A 16457-nucleotide genomic window follows, 5' to 3' on the forward strand; every position below is an offset into this window, starting at 1 on the left:
TGTTGCATGAGTTATATACATGTGGTGTGTGGAACAACTGAAAGATAATCCTGTGCATGATTTCATGATACTTAAATTTTTTAATGCATGAAACTAGCAACAAAATATGTTCTATGCAAAAGAGAGGATCTGATTTTTTTTATCACTTAAAAGTCTAATTGCTGTGTTTTTATTTGATGGTCCAAGTAATTCAGTATGGTGCTTGGAAGTTCATAGTCATTTACTGTGCTAAAACACTACAATCAAGGAGTTAATAATTCTAATATCTAAAACAGGCAGTTATGTATATATTTAAAAGCAAATCTATACAGACTCCCTCATCTTCATTTGAAGTAGAAGTAAGTTCCTAAACATTGGCTTCGAGTGAAAATTCTTTTTGTTATTCATCCTATGTAATTTTTATAAAAGTATTTTGGAAATTATCCCCATTTTGTCCACCACTATTCTTTTGTAGGGGATGTGTGTATTCCTTTAGTAGTTGATTGTAGAACATCTAAAATATTTAAAAATATATATTTTTTAAGAGGTATCTCAATAAAAAGGCCAGAGGATCTATCAACAAATCACACTTGTTTGTTTCCATCACTATTTTAGTAATGATCAAAAACCTAAGAGCTATGTGAATGTTTTTTTCTTAGGCTCTTGCAGTTTGGCCTCAGGTAGTATTTACTAGTCCTCCCACATGAAGAACAGTAGATATGCTACCAATTAACCTTATTTCCTTTGCTGTTTGTTGTGGTTTAACTTGGCAGGCAGCTAAACACCACACAGCCATTTGCTCACTTCCCCCCCCCACCCCCGCAGTGGGATGGGGGAGGGACTTGGAAAAAAAAAAAGTAAAATTCGTGGGTTGAGACAAAGACAGTTTAATAGGACAGAAAAGGAAGGGAAAATGATGATAATAATACTAACAACGATAAAAGAACATACAAAATAAGTGATGCACAATGCAATTGCTCACCACCTGCCGACCGATGCCCAGCCACTTCCCGAGCAGCAGTCAGCCCCCCCAGCCAACTCCCCCCAGTTTACGTACTGAGCATGACGTCACATGGTATGGAATATTCCTTTGGCCAGTTTGGGTCAGCTGTCCTGGCTGTGCCCCCTCCCAGCTTCTCGCTGGCAGGGCATGAGAAGCTGAAAAGTCCTTGACTAGTGTAAGCACTGCTCAGCAACAACTAAAACATTGGTGTGTTATCAACATTGTTCTCATCCTAAATCCAAGACACAGCACTACACCAGCTACTGGGAGGAAAATTAACTCTATCCCAGCCAAAACCAGGACACTATTTCAAGCCCTCACCTTATCCTATATCCAGAAGGGCGCTTAAATTGTTAATTTCAGCTGACTTGCGCTAGATGCTTAAGGTTGCTATATAGATTCAAGCTTTTAGTTTTAGAATGAGCATCTTTGGAAGTGAAAATTTGGTGAATTTCCTGCATCTGCCATGAAAATTTTCTTCTTGCAGATGAAATGTGCTAATTGGAAACTGTAGGTTTGAAGGTATGCGTAATAGTGGAGAGATGGTATTAGGTTGTCCTCGAGATACGACAAAATAAAGGAATGTTAGCATTAGCAGTGACAAAAGCAAATCCCTGATACTTAAGCGTGGAGTGGGTGGGAGTATAAGGGGTTTTGTCTGGTTTAGGAAACAGCCTTTGTAAGCACCTGTTTCTTACTAGCCTCTTGAGAAACTTACCATGATTAATGCAATTAATTCAGTCTTCACTTAATGTTAGCTCTTAAATATAGACTACTGAAATAGACTGCCTTCCTAAGTCAGCAGTGACATTTGCCTCGGCTATACCTGTATTCCTCTCAATGTGAAACAGGAATCTTTATTATGATGGAGATCTGACTGCCTTGATTGCCATCTGTTCTTCATGTATAACTTCTGGCTCGGTTTCAGGTAGTCAGCTTGGTTGGTCAGTTTAAGACTACAGTTCTTAAGACATGTGTGTTCTTGATTTTAGGCACAGATAATGATCTGTAATTACATTTTAGAAGATAGGTATGGGGAGCTATGAGAGTTACCATGAATGAAAAAGGGATATGTTGTTAGTTCATTATTTAAGGATTAGGAAATAGCTATGATCTTTGTGGATTTGGAATCCCTCCCAACTCATAGAAGATACAGTAAGTTGTGGTAGTGTTTTGGTAGCTGACACTTTTGTAAAATGCATTTCAGACCTCAGTCCCTGAAGGATGTTGGATATGTAGCAGGAAAGAGGTTATAATGCAGTTAGATTGTTTGATCTTTTGGTTTAAGTATGAAGTGTATGCCTTGTCCATTTATATTGAAGGTATTGACTCTGATACATTGATCAAAAATAAAGTGAGCTTGTTTATGGCATTGGTTCTAGACAGTATTTAAGAACCTGGAATTAAACTATTTCTGGTTTTATGTGATAGGTAAATTCTATACATAAGCAGAATAAATAAGTCCAATTCGGGAATGTGCATTTGACATAATTACTTTCTTTTTGAGGTATTGCATGTTTTCTTAATTGTGCTGTTCAAAATGTAGGTGCTTTTTAAGTAGTACGTGAGGAAATGCAAGCGTGTGGAAATAGCTTTTTGTAAGATACTTCGAGTGTGAGAGGTAGGTTTTTTCCCCCCAGTCTTAGGAATAAGAAATTGAATTGCTTGTTCTTAAAGAGTGGCATAGTTTGTCACAAAACATTACGCAAAAACAAGGTAAAGCATACTGGGCCTAAGTGAAGTGGTCAGTTGATTTTGTGTTCATTTTCCCACATCAATTGAACAGGTGGTTATTTTTTGAATGAAGTAGGCCTTGTATACATGCTTGACTACAGTCGTGCTCTGTAACATTGTATATATAATATGCTTCACTTTGGAAGAATTTGTTTGCACCTTGTCTTAGGAAAATTAGTTTATTTGTTGTTCAGTTATGATATGGGTTATTCTTGTGGTTATAAGCTACACTGCTTCTTAAATTCAGCGTTCGCAGGATGGAGGGAAAGGAGATGCTAAAGTTACGAAGTGTTTGATTGTGTGGAACTGCAAGCGTGGTATTTCCAAATGTGTCAGTTAAAGTTCCAAGCCTTGTCATGCTATCGTCTGTTCTTTGTGTATGTCTTGTGTTAATTACTTCACTTTTCGTACCACTCTGTTCAAGTAAAAAATGACTTAAAATCTTCATAGAACTGTATTTCTGACTTCATATATACATATGTTTATGGCTATCTTGCTTGTCATTGACAGTACTATAGACTATTGAGTTTATAAAATCACTGATAAAACCTGCCAACAGTTTTTTAAGAAGTAATCTCATAGCTTCATAAATACCTAGTATAAATTCAGCTGGACTTTAGATGGAATGAACTGTAAGAATACACGTGATCAGGAATCATAGGACCATTGCTTCTCTTTGGAACAAACCTCTAAAGACGACTAGTTGCAAATGTAATAGTAGCAGACAGGTCTGTAAACCTTGATATCAAAGGTGTTTCCATATTTTTAATAGATGTTTGTGGACTCTCCTCGTACTGTGGAGTAGGCTTTTCTGCAAATGCCTACCAAATCATATTCTTCTGTTGAAAGCAATAGGAATTGGTCCAGAAAATCAATAGTAGAACCTGCATCTCTCTTTTTCTCCCAAGTAGGAATGGGGGGGGAGGGGAAGTTAACCTTTTCAGATTTAAATGTTGTCTTGAAAAAGCAGCATTGAGTATCCAGGAAGTTATTGTATCATACTTCACCCCCTTCCCATTCTCAGGCTGCTTTTTTTTCTGGTAACTTAAATATTTTACTGATCTGTATGTGAGTCTCTTGATTCTTTTTGGAAAAAATGCAGTTCGGTATCTCGACATTCTTTGTGAAGTTTCTTGCTTTTCTGGATGTGTCATGATGCTTAGGACTTATCATAGATTTGCAGGCTGTGATTTCTAAATGCTTTAGAAATCCAGTTGTCTTTCCAGAAACGTGTTGTCAAATCTTAATCTATCCTTGGTTTTATGAATTGTAAATGATAGAAAGCAGTCGGCTTTTCACCTGAGCAGCTTTTGTTCAGACCTTTAAAATACCGTTTTAGTAAATCTGTCTCCATAATATTCTCCTTTTTTCCTGACTTTTTTGTTTAGTGTGTATGCATGTGAGATGTGAGTGATCTTATTAAAGAAATCAAAATGCTGATTGGAAGTTCTTAAGACTGAACAAGTTGTGAGGAAGGAGTCTTCCATATAAGTATTAAGTATGCATTCAGTCAGCTGTGTAAATTGAAACATTAGGAAGTTTCAATTATAAGTAAGACAAATTAGTATAAGTGAAATCCTTGCTGTCTGATAACTATTCAGTACCCTCTCTGTGAATTCCAATAGTGATCAACAACATCCACTTCACAAAACTACCTATGAAGTTGATCATTCATTGATACAAGCAATTCTTGTAGAACTGTTGGGGCTGTATTAATGGTACACCAAGCTCCTCATAGGTTATAATTCTATTAAGGGTGTATTTCTTATCTGTACACTGAACTGACGGATTTTTCTCCAGCGATAGTCTTCTGTTGCTGTCTGTAGAAGCACTGCATCAGGGTGATACGATGAAAATTTTAGCACTGCTGCATATGCCATAGCTGTTTTCAGGAGCTTAGTTGTGTGCTTTTGGTCAATAAACATAATAAATTCAATGAAGAATTGCAGAAGACTGCTTGACAGTAAGGAGTATCTTATCTTCAAAATTAGATGCTCTTTCTGAATGAGCGCATTAATCTGCATTTTAATAGAACACGTTCCCTGAATCTGGCACAATGCTGAAAAGAGCAATGTTAATGTTTGAACCTTGAGATAGTGAGGAGAAAATTCCATTTTTACTCTGTCTGAGAATTGTCTGAGATGATATGTCATGTTGCAGTGCTACTACCCTTTCCTAAAATTCTCGCTACCTGTGAAGGTGGTTTTAGAGTGCCACAGAATAGTAGGTGAAAAGAATATGAATGCCCCCAGGAGGCATCCCATTGTGCTCAGTTCTTAGATTCTCATTTCTTTGTGGTCTTATCTGTGTGTTGTACAGATGTCAGGCATGTTGCTGGTATGTGTTTTGGGGCTTTTATTTACTATTTTTAAGGGAGAAGCTATGTTTTTTGTTGCCAAGCTGTCTAGCAACAGTAGTAGTTCTGGTGATGGATATCAAGATGCATTAAAAGTGTATATATTCTAAACCTTATGCTGAAACTTTTATTTTAAAAAGGCAACAAAAAAGTCTGAGAAGACCTATTGTTAACAATTCTTTGAGAAATCTAAGTGTGTTTCATTAACAGAGGAATTAAAGTGAAAATGTTCAACTTCTTGCACCAGACATTACTGCATGAAAATGACTGGCTTATCACATACAGCTCAGCAAGTAACAATGATGACTTAATAGTAAATACAATTACATAGCTCTTGAATTAAATTGTTTAAATTACTTCGGGGATGGTAGGCAGATAAGTTGAATGAAACTCTTATTTCCCTTCATGGAACAAATCTTACTTTGATATCAATGTTAGTGATAATACTGTGTGAAACTTAGTCACTGAATTAAATATATGTAAATTTGGTAGCATCCTATTGTATTACGCTCTCAATCTGTTATAATAATGAACAACTGATCTTAAGTTCTCTTTTAAAAAAAAAATCCTTGAATTAATATTCCTTCAAGCACAGGTGAATCTTTCTAAACAACTCTCTAGAACTTATCTTTTAAGGTACTAATATCCTTTATCTTGTTAAGAAATGAAAAGTAAACTTAAGAGGTTTTTTAATGCATCTACTTGGAGTCTTTGAACAGATGTTTTTTACTGATGCATTTCTGTTGTTTGCTTTCTTAACAGTGGACTTTTAGTAGGACCTAATAAAATTGTATTAACTTAAAGAATAACAATAGCTGAAACATATTTGAGTGAAATAACTGAATTTACTTTTGTATGTAGTTTAGAATATTTTCTAACTTTTGTTTTGAATGGAAATAAGCTGTAAAATAATTGGGTGGGTGTTGGGTTTTTTGTTTTGGGTTTTTTTTTAAAATAAGTAGTTGGTATTACATTTTCACTGCTGCTTGATTTTGTGTTTGTAGAGCCAGAATGAAGACTGGGGAGGTTTGTCTGAGGATATCTTATGATTAAGAGCAATCTAAGGCATTAGCCCTTTTGACCCCCATCTAAATGATTGGTAACTACCAAGTTTACCATTTTGGTGGCATGGATTAAATGGGTGCTATGCAAAGACTGCTGCACGTGTAATTAAGTCCTTGCAAAGGGTAAACAGAAAATGGGTGATGGGCTTAACTTTCTGCAACACTTGCATGATGGTCTTTGAAGAGTGCTTTGAGTGTTCCCTTTTATTTTTCTTTTTTGTACTAACCGCATCAACTTGAAGTGTCTGACTTCTACTAGCTTTCTTTGGTGTTGATAATTAAGTGGGATAATGCAAGTTAGAGAAATGGATACCAAAACTAATAACTAAACAGATGTTTGGCTTTGTTTACTTACAATCAACCCATGTAAACGTGTATTTACTGGAAAATGAGCTGTTTACATCTGCTGTGCAAAGAAAATGGGCCCTAAAAAGGCTGGGTGCTGCTGCAATTGACTGTCTATCAGGTGCCGGATGCTGCATGACAGAACAAAGCTTATTTGCATATATAGTGCATTGCAACATATTTTTGTCCAAAGCGTAAGTGGAATACATTGTGGCAGTCCTACTAATAAAGGTAAGATTTTATTTTACATAAAGCAAGTTTAAAACACACATGAAAATGAATTGCTGGAGAAAACTTAATTAGTCAGCTGCTTATTTGATGTCATGATAAACAAGTAGTTCAGTAAACAAATTGGCTTTTGTAATGTGGAACTGCAGTAATAGATCTAATTTCATATGCAGCTTTATAAATATCAGGATTTAGTTTCCAGACAAAAGAAAATCATTATAACAGGCAAAAATATTTTGTAACATGTTCAAAACCAAATTCACTGTTGGTGTATGGGTATTTTTACCATTTAAAAGTTACCTAATATATGATACAGCTGTTGATCTGTGTTGGGGAGTGGAGAGTAGCTAATAACCTGCTTGTGTATTAGACCTGTAGAATTAGGGCAGCCAACAAGTCATTTGTTCAAAATAGAATCTCTTACATGAGTTTGGACATATTCTAAAACAACGATAAGAAAACCTAAATGCTCAAGCTTGGTTTTTTCCACAGTTTTTTCCCCATGTTTATTGCTTTTTCTCTCCTCTTCATGATAACAAGTTCATGTACAAAGAGTGTGATTCTCATGGTGAGGTTAGTATTAATACTGCGACTGTAAGTTTCCTTGTGATTAAAACTTCAAAAAGTATTTATATTGTTTGGGACCTATGCTAAGCATAGAGTTTTTTCTTAGGAGTCGTAATATTTTTTCTTGTCTTAGATGGCTACAAAGACCAGTTCTGGAACATGCAAGCTCAGGCTCAGAAAATTCTGTGTGACTTCAGTTTACTTGTCTACAGTATGTCCCTGATGAATTCTATGTATGGGGCTGAGTTTTAGTTGAAAAAAATGTGCTTTGTCCCCATTAATTTAAACACAGTGGCATTATCAGCTGCCCAGGGGATGCTTCTTTCTGGCCTGTACTGTTCCCTGGAAGGAGTGAAGGAATAGTCATTATGTACAGAGCTTAATTTACACATTTGTCATGACTCCACAGAATATGGGGAAACGGGGATGGCATCTGCTGGGGTGAGTGGAGAGGGACAGATAGGTGGTTGCATGTAATAAGAGATGGGGATGGTTTGCCTGCAGGAAGGAACTGCAGCTTGTATATAGGAATGAAGATCATCTGTGGTAAAGAAAGATCTCCTGAGGTAAAGAAGGTTGTCTTTGGGCAAGGGGAGGAGTTTGACTTACATAGCTTCTGTGCTTGGATTAACCTGGTATTTAACGAATAGTTATACAGCTTCAAAGTACTTAATCTGTGTTACTCTATCAAACATAGACAAGCCCTGAATGAGTAGAATTTCGGTTTTTGAGGGCTGTTTCAGGGAGATTTGCTTGTAAACTAGGGTGTTGAGTTCTACATGTGCTGTATGGCAAGGGTAATAAGCCACATGTTCAGAAGTAGCCTATTCCGTACAGAATTTGGTTACATTTAAGGTAAGCCTTGTATAATGTTGAAAAACCTAAGTGGATGCAATTAGACAGGGTGAAATCTTTTTATTGTACACTCAAGTTCTACTGAATAGAACTTAAGCGTTCTATCAAGAGCAGTTTACAGGTGGTAAAGTCATGGTCTTGAGTCAGGGTGCAGTTTCCTCATCACCTAAAACCATGCTGACAGTGACTATTGTTGAGAAGGCCAGATCCATTCCTGCTGCCACCTTTGTGGTGGCACTTGTGTTGATCCACTTGCCCTGTGATTATGTGGCTCCTAGCTTGTTAGCTAAAATTTGAGAATATGCAGGGGAGAATGAGGGAAGTGCCAGGAAGAGGAAAGCAGTAGCATTGAAAAGGGAAGAAAAAGGCAGCTGCTTTTGGTGGCAGCCAGGACTTTTGCTAAAGCTAATAGCGTAACTTAAATTATTTTTTATTTTTAACAATTCCCAGTGTATCTAAGTGTTTTAAAAAGCCAGTGTTGCCCACGTATCTTGGCTTGACTCATGTCTGCTTTGAACCCCCAAGTCAGCTACCATAGTTAGGTAAGTTCTAATTTACCTGTCTTATGCTGTACCCCTGCTGATGGCCTGAGTCATAGGAGTGTGGCAAGGAGCTTCAGCAGCAGTATTGACTTATGCAGTTTTCAGTTGTCCTTTCCCTCCCTCTTTCCTTTGTGCCAGAGAAACTATTTATATGACCATTCTAGAACTGGATTTCAGATCCATTTGAACTGATCCAATTTAAATTGCTCGTTTCTAAAAACATATAGTCAGCAGCTTTTCTTTTCCCTGTTTACAACTTGGCCCTGCAAACATTTGTCCAAACAACTATAAGGTGGCAAAGTGCTGCAGGAACAGGAGGGAAGGGGAATGCTTAAATGCCATTGCCATGGAAGCTGAATGATATTGGACGTGACATGGCTTGTTACAGCAGTATATTCTGGTCGTCCCTTCAAAGATACAGCCCTGCAGCTTAAGAAATGGTTCCTTAAGCAGAGGGGGAGTAAGTAATGCAAACCTGTAGCTGCAGTGCTGGAAGAAAATGGAAGAAAATATTAATGAATCCTTATGTGCGTAGCTTGGCAAACTGCCGAACATACAGATACATAGGATTATCTGATAGAGAACTCAGTGATTTGTAATAATTTTGGCTCTAGCTTCACAATACAAAATATTCAGCAGTAGTATTCGCTTAAAGCATTTGTGTTTTTGTGGTGGGGAAGTGGAGCCTCCAGTGGATGCTTAGAACCATCCTTACCCTTAAAGATTAGACTGTCAATTCTTCATAGCTCACTGTGTAGCAACTGATTGGCAGGTATAAAGCACTGCCTCCTGGAGCGATTATCACCTCTGATCCAGCAGATCAGAACAGCAACTAAGAAGCAGAAAGCACCCACTATTATCCAGTTACAGTACATGAAGTTTCCACTGATATTTTTCTTCTGCTTTTGAGAGGGAGGCAGGCCACTGCTGATCTTATGTCATATCCTCCTGCTCTGGTCTGTTGAGGTGATGTTGTAGAGCCGAAGTGCGTGCACATGCTCGGATGTTTTGCTGAGCAACACTTGCATGACGACTGTTGCTGTTTCAGACTCTAGTTGAGTATCGTGTTGACTAATTTGCACCAATCTTGAAGATTTCTTTTTTTGTCCTCTCTGTATAGGAAGCTGCAGATAAGATCTTGGAGTTGCCATTGATGTAGGATTGTTCTTTGTTTTTGAACAGCATCATAGTTAATATTTGTCTTTGAACATGTTCAAGACCTTGTGGGTGTTTCTAGGTTCTCTGAGAAAATATTTTGCTCTCCTTTGAAAGTAAAGTAGAATTTTCACAATAAGCATGTAATTGGAGTTTCTGAATAGTTAGCTAACCACAGATTGGGAAACAGATACTCTACTATTTTGAAATCCCTGAAAAGGCAAGTGAACAGCAGCAATTTCCTAAAACAACCTTTCATTAGAAATATTTCCTAATAAAGATTCAGAAGTAGAGTGTAAAAGTAATTGCTTCTGAAGCATTGCTAAAGAAGTGCTTGTTAAATGTTAATCTCTTCCTACTGTAAGAACTTCATGTTTCTAAACAGAAACCCTCATCCCTTCTCTCTCTTTTCCCCATAGCCTGCTTCTGTAGAATTGTTCCCAAACTGCTGTGCACTCCATGGTCCCGCATCTTGTCTGTTGTTCTAGCTTGGGGTTTGTTTAGATGCTGGGGGAAAAAAAGCCAAGCTTTTATCAAAAAGTAGCAGTTGTAATTTTTGCCTGCAGTTTAACATGGCATGCCTTCATAGGCTTTGTACTGGTTTTGATGGGAAAGAAGTTAAAGCAAAAACCTAAGCGAACTTTCCCTGAAAAAGAAGGTGTGCCAAGTATTCATGAAGTCTGTGTCACTGCTTTGTGGTGATGTCAGTAAAATGGCAGCACTGCAAAACACTGAACTTGAGTCTGTTTGGTGTAGGCATAAATAATTTCTTGTCTCTCTCTTGCTTGAGGAAATTGACTGTTTTCTTGTCCACTACAGACATAAAATAGCTTAAATTACGGCAAGAAAATAATTTCAAAGTAGATGTTAGGCACATTTTCCAGTGGTGATGATAATGAAGCATTTAAGCAAGATTGCCTGGAGGGCACTGAAAAGTTTCCATCACTGGATACCTTTAACAGATTAAACATCTCCCAGGAATGTTACAGGTATGCTGTTTGGGGGACTGGATTAAATGAAGTCCCTTCTAATTTTAGTTTGATTATGATTTTTAATTAGTTTGGGTCATGACAAAGTTGGCTGACAAAAATGTCATTTGGGTTGGGCTAGCTAAATAGTTCTGTTGACTCAAATCAACTCTACTATTTTCTAATTTAAAAATCTCTAATGACTCAGGCTGACAAATTCAGAGAGTATTATTAGCTTTTTAAAATGAGTTGTAAACACAGATGTCAGTTTTTGAAAAAGATGGATTCTAGTAACTTTAAAACATTGTGGAATTGCAATGTACAGCTTGTATTGTAGAGCTATTACTGCTTTGGCAAAACTAGGATCCAAGGCCTATGTGTTAAAGTCAGATAAACAATTTACATCCAAATTTTTAAATAAGTGATGATTTTTCAGGGGTATTTCATGTTAGTTCGCCATTGTATTGTGCTGTAAGGATACCATTGCCTCTTCCCTAGTTGCTAGATCAACTCATTTATAAACTCATTAGATCCAGATGGCTAGCTATCTTAAGGACATGCTTTACAGGCTCAGATGTTGTCTGAGGTCTGCAGAGTCCCACAGAAGGAAGGCAAGGTAGTCTAGATACTGATTGTAGAAGTTGGCATCTGTCCTTTCCCCCAAATTGTCTTTTCTGGTATTCAGGCCAGCAGGCTAACTGCTCTGGAGACAGTGTGGCAGGGAACACAGTAAAAGATTTAACACATCATAGTTGGAGCTTGTGAGATACCATAGTTCTGTGATGGCAACTAATTTGTCAAAACTTTATTTTCCTTTCTCTTGTTGGTCAGGCTGCCCACAGTGCCAGACCCTCTGTGCGTGATGGTCTTGGACGTCCTCAGTGGGGTACAGAGTTCTCGGTGAAACTGCAGTGTTTTCCATCTCACAATATTGCTGTGTTATCACTTCATATCTCAGTTACTGTTGTCTTCCATTTAATCTTTTAGATGCACCTCTACAATGTCAGTTTATTGCTAGTCTAGTTGCAGGTGGTGTTTACATGTTTTGTAAGCTAAATAGCCGCCAAGAGTGAAAGAACCATTTGCTTCCTATTGTTATCTGACAATTTATCTTGCTTTATCAGTAGATAATAACTTTCTGTCAAGATGAGACACTAATCCCATAACAGTAATTTGAGTCAATCATCTGATTTTGTGTACCAGGATTTTCACATCAAAGACAGTTAATTCCTCAAGTTATAAACCATTGAAAATATGAACAGGGTGGGGAATACTCTGGGTGTGTGGGGGAGAGTAGAAGTTTGGAAGGTGCTGAAACGTAACAAGTGGATAAACACGAGCGCTTCCATGTCCTTATTTGTTGATACCAGTTGTGTAAAAGGGAACATGGTCAGCGCTTCCAGGCCAAAGAGTGTGCTAAAGAATGTGTGCAGCCTGGGGTAATCTTTGAACACAACAACAGTGAATGGTAATCAACCTCAGAAGAGTGCTAGAAAATGAGCTGCTCTCATTCTTCTTTCTGTCCAGAGAGCCATTGTAAAATTAAGGAGAAATCTGTTATGAGATTTGACAGGCATTTCAGTGAAGACACCACCTTTGATGGCTCCAGGTTTCCAAGGGTGGTGAAACACTGGAAGACTTGAGGTTTTTTTTCAAGGAGGAGGAGAATCACAGTCACATGTGTGCATATATGTTCCAGGTAAAAACTGAAAATATGAAATCGTAAAAATTGGGCATTTGAGATTGTTACACTATGCCTGTTTTTCAGTTGTCTTCGTGAATCTGTATCATGCCAGCAGTGTTAAGTAAAGCAGAAGGTTTCCATAAGTACCTCTCTGGGAATTTTTTGTCTGTGGAGGCTCCAGCAGTTATAGAGTTAATATTTTCTTTTTAGTCAAAGCTTCTACTCCTTGGGGCTAGCACTGTGTACCACCATCATGCGATTCCTTTTCCAGTTAGGAATATGCCTCAGCATTTTGTTTTTAATGTAGGCTGACGCTTGACTTAAGCAGTAAGAGAGGTTTTAAGAGTTAAAATTTACATTTGTAATTTTCTATTATATACCAAATTCTTTTGAGTTCTACCAAAAATCACAGCAGACTTCATATAACTTACTTGCAACTGTCACTGAGCTATAGGTGCTATTATTTTCAGAACTACTGGATTTTGTAGTTGGCTTGTTCAGAATAATTTTAACTACTATGGAATAATGTTCTGATTACTAAAACTGAAAAGCAGTATAAATCCTGTAAAGCTTCTAGGATATTTTTGTTGTGCTTTTTTGTAATTGGAGATTAGAATTTAAAAATACACAAGCTAGAACGTGTGAATAAACTGAGATGGCACAGAGGAAATGGTTAGGTTTAGAAATCATGGGAACTTTCTCAGTTCTGTTGTAAGACTTCTATAATTTTGGGGGGTGGGATACTAAAATAGATTGAAGATTTTAATTGGCACATCATGAAAGATGGTAACTGATATGCAGAGAGTTGTTTTGTGCCTTTTGTTTTTCCTCTCGGAAGATGTGTAATGGGCGTATGTGGGGCTGATACTCCTAAATTGCTATTACACCACTAAAAATGTCCTCATCTGTCTTCAGGGCACTGATTTTAATACGGAAAATTGAGTATTGCTTGCTTTCTAACTCATCTTTGAACAAATCGTATACTAATGTTCATGCTAATAATATAAGAGAGTATTAAGTTCAGCGGCATAATTCAAAAGCAAAGAAAACTTTGCCTGTTGTGAGAGGTGTCTCAGATAGCTACCATTTTTTAAATAGGCACTCTTTGATAGATAATTTTTGTTGCAAGTAATGCCACTGCTGTACTACCCTGGCACGGTGCTGCTCACAACCGTGTTCTAGAGGCCTGTTACCAATGTGTGTTTATCAGAGCAGGTATGGTAGGTGATGTCAAAAGTTCACTTAGCCCAGTGCCTTGTCTCTGACAGTAGCCGATAGCTGATGTCTACCGAAGAGGCTAGGATGGAGCAAATCTATAGGGTGGTCCATCTCTGGAACAGTATCTCAGCCTCAAACAATTTTTGGCTGAGAAGAAACTCTGAGCTTTGATAATAGAATAATTGTGTGTGACGTTGTCCTGTATGTCCTGTTGGACCCAGCATGCAAGTACGGGGGGGTGTGTGTGTGTGTAAAATGATGGTTCTCCCCCCCCCCCCCCCCCCCCCCCCCCCCCGAGGTCTAGAGTAGTCAAAAATACAATACTGTACTTCTGTATCAAATGTCCTTTTCATGTCAGAGATACAATAGTGAGGTAATCTTTTTGTTTTCTTGCATATCTGTCTGCCTTCCTGTTATGTATAAGAATATGTACATTTCTTTTGTAGCCACGTCATGAATACTTTAATGTCCCAGTGTACTAAATGGCTTCATTCATCATGCATGCAGAATTTCAGAGGAGATAGACCTGTGACTTACTCATGGCAGAACATTATCATCAGCTTGGTGAATCCAGTCATCTTGAATCTAATAGAATACCACAACCATTCTCTGCTGTTGTACTTTCCTCTTCCCCCTCTGTTTTACAGTGTTGTCTCTTCACATGTCTCATTTCAACAAAACTTGTGCTTGTTGGCATATGGTTTAACTTTTCATTGTGTGTAAGCTTGAAGTCTTATTCTTAAAAGTTCTGTAGAATTTTCTGAGCTAAACATCTATATACCGCAACACCTATACTGTAACATTACTTGACCTGTGTTTATCTTTCAAATAAGTTGTGGTGGTATTTAAACATACACTTAAAACCTGTAGATTAAGTTCATATTTACAGAGAAACTAGTGAAGGAGTAGTAGTATGCGAAATGTGTATACACACAAGTATTAAATGATGTTACACACAATTCTACACAGACCTTGCATCTTAAAGATGCACATACCAGTATACTTTTCTGAGACTGGCACAATAGTGTGACTTACCTTAACAAGAGGAGGAAGGCAGAATTGATTAGGGCGAAGAGAACGACTTACGTAAATCTGAAGTTACAACACTTGTATTTAAATGTTCAAAACACTCTAGTGAGTAGTTGAACAGTTGCTGCTACCGAAGGAGAGAACAAGTTCATGCTTTACAAATGGTTAGGGTTGGAAAGACTTTTTTTTTTAAGTCCATTAACAGCATAGTTGAAGTATGTCTCCTTCAGTTGGCATTGCCAGTTTTAAGTGCATCAGAGAACTGCCACGAGGATGAATATGATAAGTACCCTTCAATTAAGAAGTGTGGGCAGAGTGAGAGGACATGTATTACATCTTTTGTTTGCCTAGCAGAAGAGAATAATTTGTAACCTAAAACCAGTGCTGTTTTTGAAAATTGTTTAAATGCAATTAGCGAGGAGGTAGTTACAGAGGTTAACGACAAACAGCTAGTTCCATGTACTATATGTGGTAATGCACTACTTTCAAATGTTAAACTGATGTAAAAATGGGAGATTTAGGGGATTAGACAAAAGATTTGGATTGAACTTGCAGCATTCTGAAATCTTAGAAAACAAGATCATAGGAGTGGTTTTCCATTTCCAAGTTTGCCTTTTTTCTGTAAGACATTAACAATGTGTTTGAACGTCTGGTTAATGCTGCTTTAGCCTGCATTATTTCATGCCTGTTGGCTTAAAATGCTGTGCATTGAGCTGTAATGAGATGCTGTTTTTCTTGTTATCTGTATACAGCTGCTTGCTTCTAAATGACTAAGTAATGAATTAGCTTTCCTGGCATGTTTGAAATAAAGTATTGCATGCATTTTTGTCTCATGTGAATGACTTTTTTTCCTCATCTGTGTTCTGATGTACTTCAAATTTGCATTGTTTGCCTTGGGTGATTCTGAGCTGCAGGTAGTGTATAATACTGCAGAACATTTTCCATAACAATTGGATAAAATGTTTGACACTTCCTAAAACAAATAATGTGAACAAAATGTAATATAATTCATTCTATTTGTTTCTTAAAAGTCATAATCGATGAAATTATTCCTCTAGCAAAACACATTAGCCTTTAGGTGTTCCTTTTGAGCTTATATTGTTGTTATGCACATAAGAAGGCATGTCTGCCTCAAGGTTACTGCTGTAGTATTAAAAAATTAAAATCTTACTGAGTTTGAGTGGTGAGGTATCTGTGGACAAGTAGCCAGTGTCCTTGAAATACGTTGCTTTCAATTCATTGTTAGCCAATGACCTTGATTTACTTGAAAAAATTTAATCTTTAAGTATATGCCTGGTGAAAATTACCTACAACTTTGAACTGGCAGTGGAGACGACAATACTAAACTGCTCTGAAGATAGTAGCAGCAGTGCACTGTATTTCTTCATAGCTATTGAGCAATTTTCTTTTCAGGTAATTTAGTAAATACCCTGTTTCACCACTGAGTAACTGTAAGTGTCCTGTGCTGTCTGATCAATTTAAAACTGTGAAAAGTTGTTTATTACAAATATTTTCAAGACCCTGAAATGCTTGAGAAGTTATATTCTGTTAGAATACTCTGAGTTCTGTTGCTGTAGTTAAGAATGTAGGATTTTCTTGAGTAAAATGCTTTAAGTGGGTGGACAGGGGAGACACATGTCCTCTAAAATGAATGCAACAAAGTAATCTGGGAATGTAATACGACAGGTTATATTAAAAATGCTACATAGCCTTTTCTTCAATCTGTGTCT

General features: G+C 37.3%; 1 protein-coding gene across 3 annotated transcripts in view; it reads left to right on the top strand.

The window, feature by feature from the left end:
- The window catches only part of AP1S2 (adaptor related protein complex 1 subunit sigma 2), a 33449-nt gene that overhangs the window by 13496 nt on the left and 3496 nt on the right, over nucleotides 1-16457 (top strand). Inside the window, exon 5 of one of the 3 annotated variants that reach the window (XM_076357082.1) lies at nucleotides 6077-6171. The exons of 1 other annotated variant lie outside the window; for it this stretch is intronic. In XM_076357082.1, the coding sequence (XP_076213197.1) occupies nucleotides 6077-6121 (45 nt within the window). In that variant the 3' untranslated portion in view covers nucleotides 6122-6171. Of the gene's footprint in view, nucleotides 1-6076; nucleotides 6172-14144; nucleotides 15550-16457 lie in introns of those variants that run through there. One more of the 3 variants, XM_076357084.1, reaches the window with a different exon arrangement.

Source organism: Aptenodytes patagonicus, chromosome 1 (genome assembly GCF_965638725.1).
Source record: "Aptenodytes patagonicus chromosome 1, bAptPat1.pri.cur, whole genome shotgun sequence".
NCBI lineage: Eukaryota > Metazoa > Chordata > Aves > Sphenisciformes > Spheniscidae > Aptenodytes > Aptenodytes patagonicus.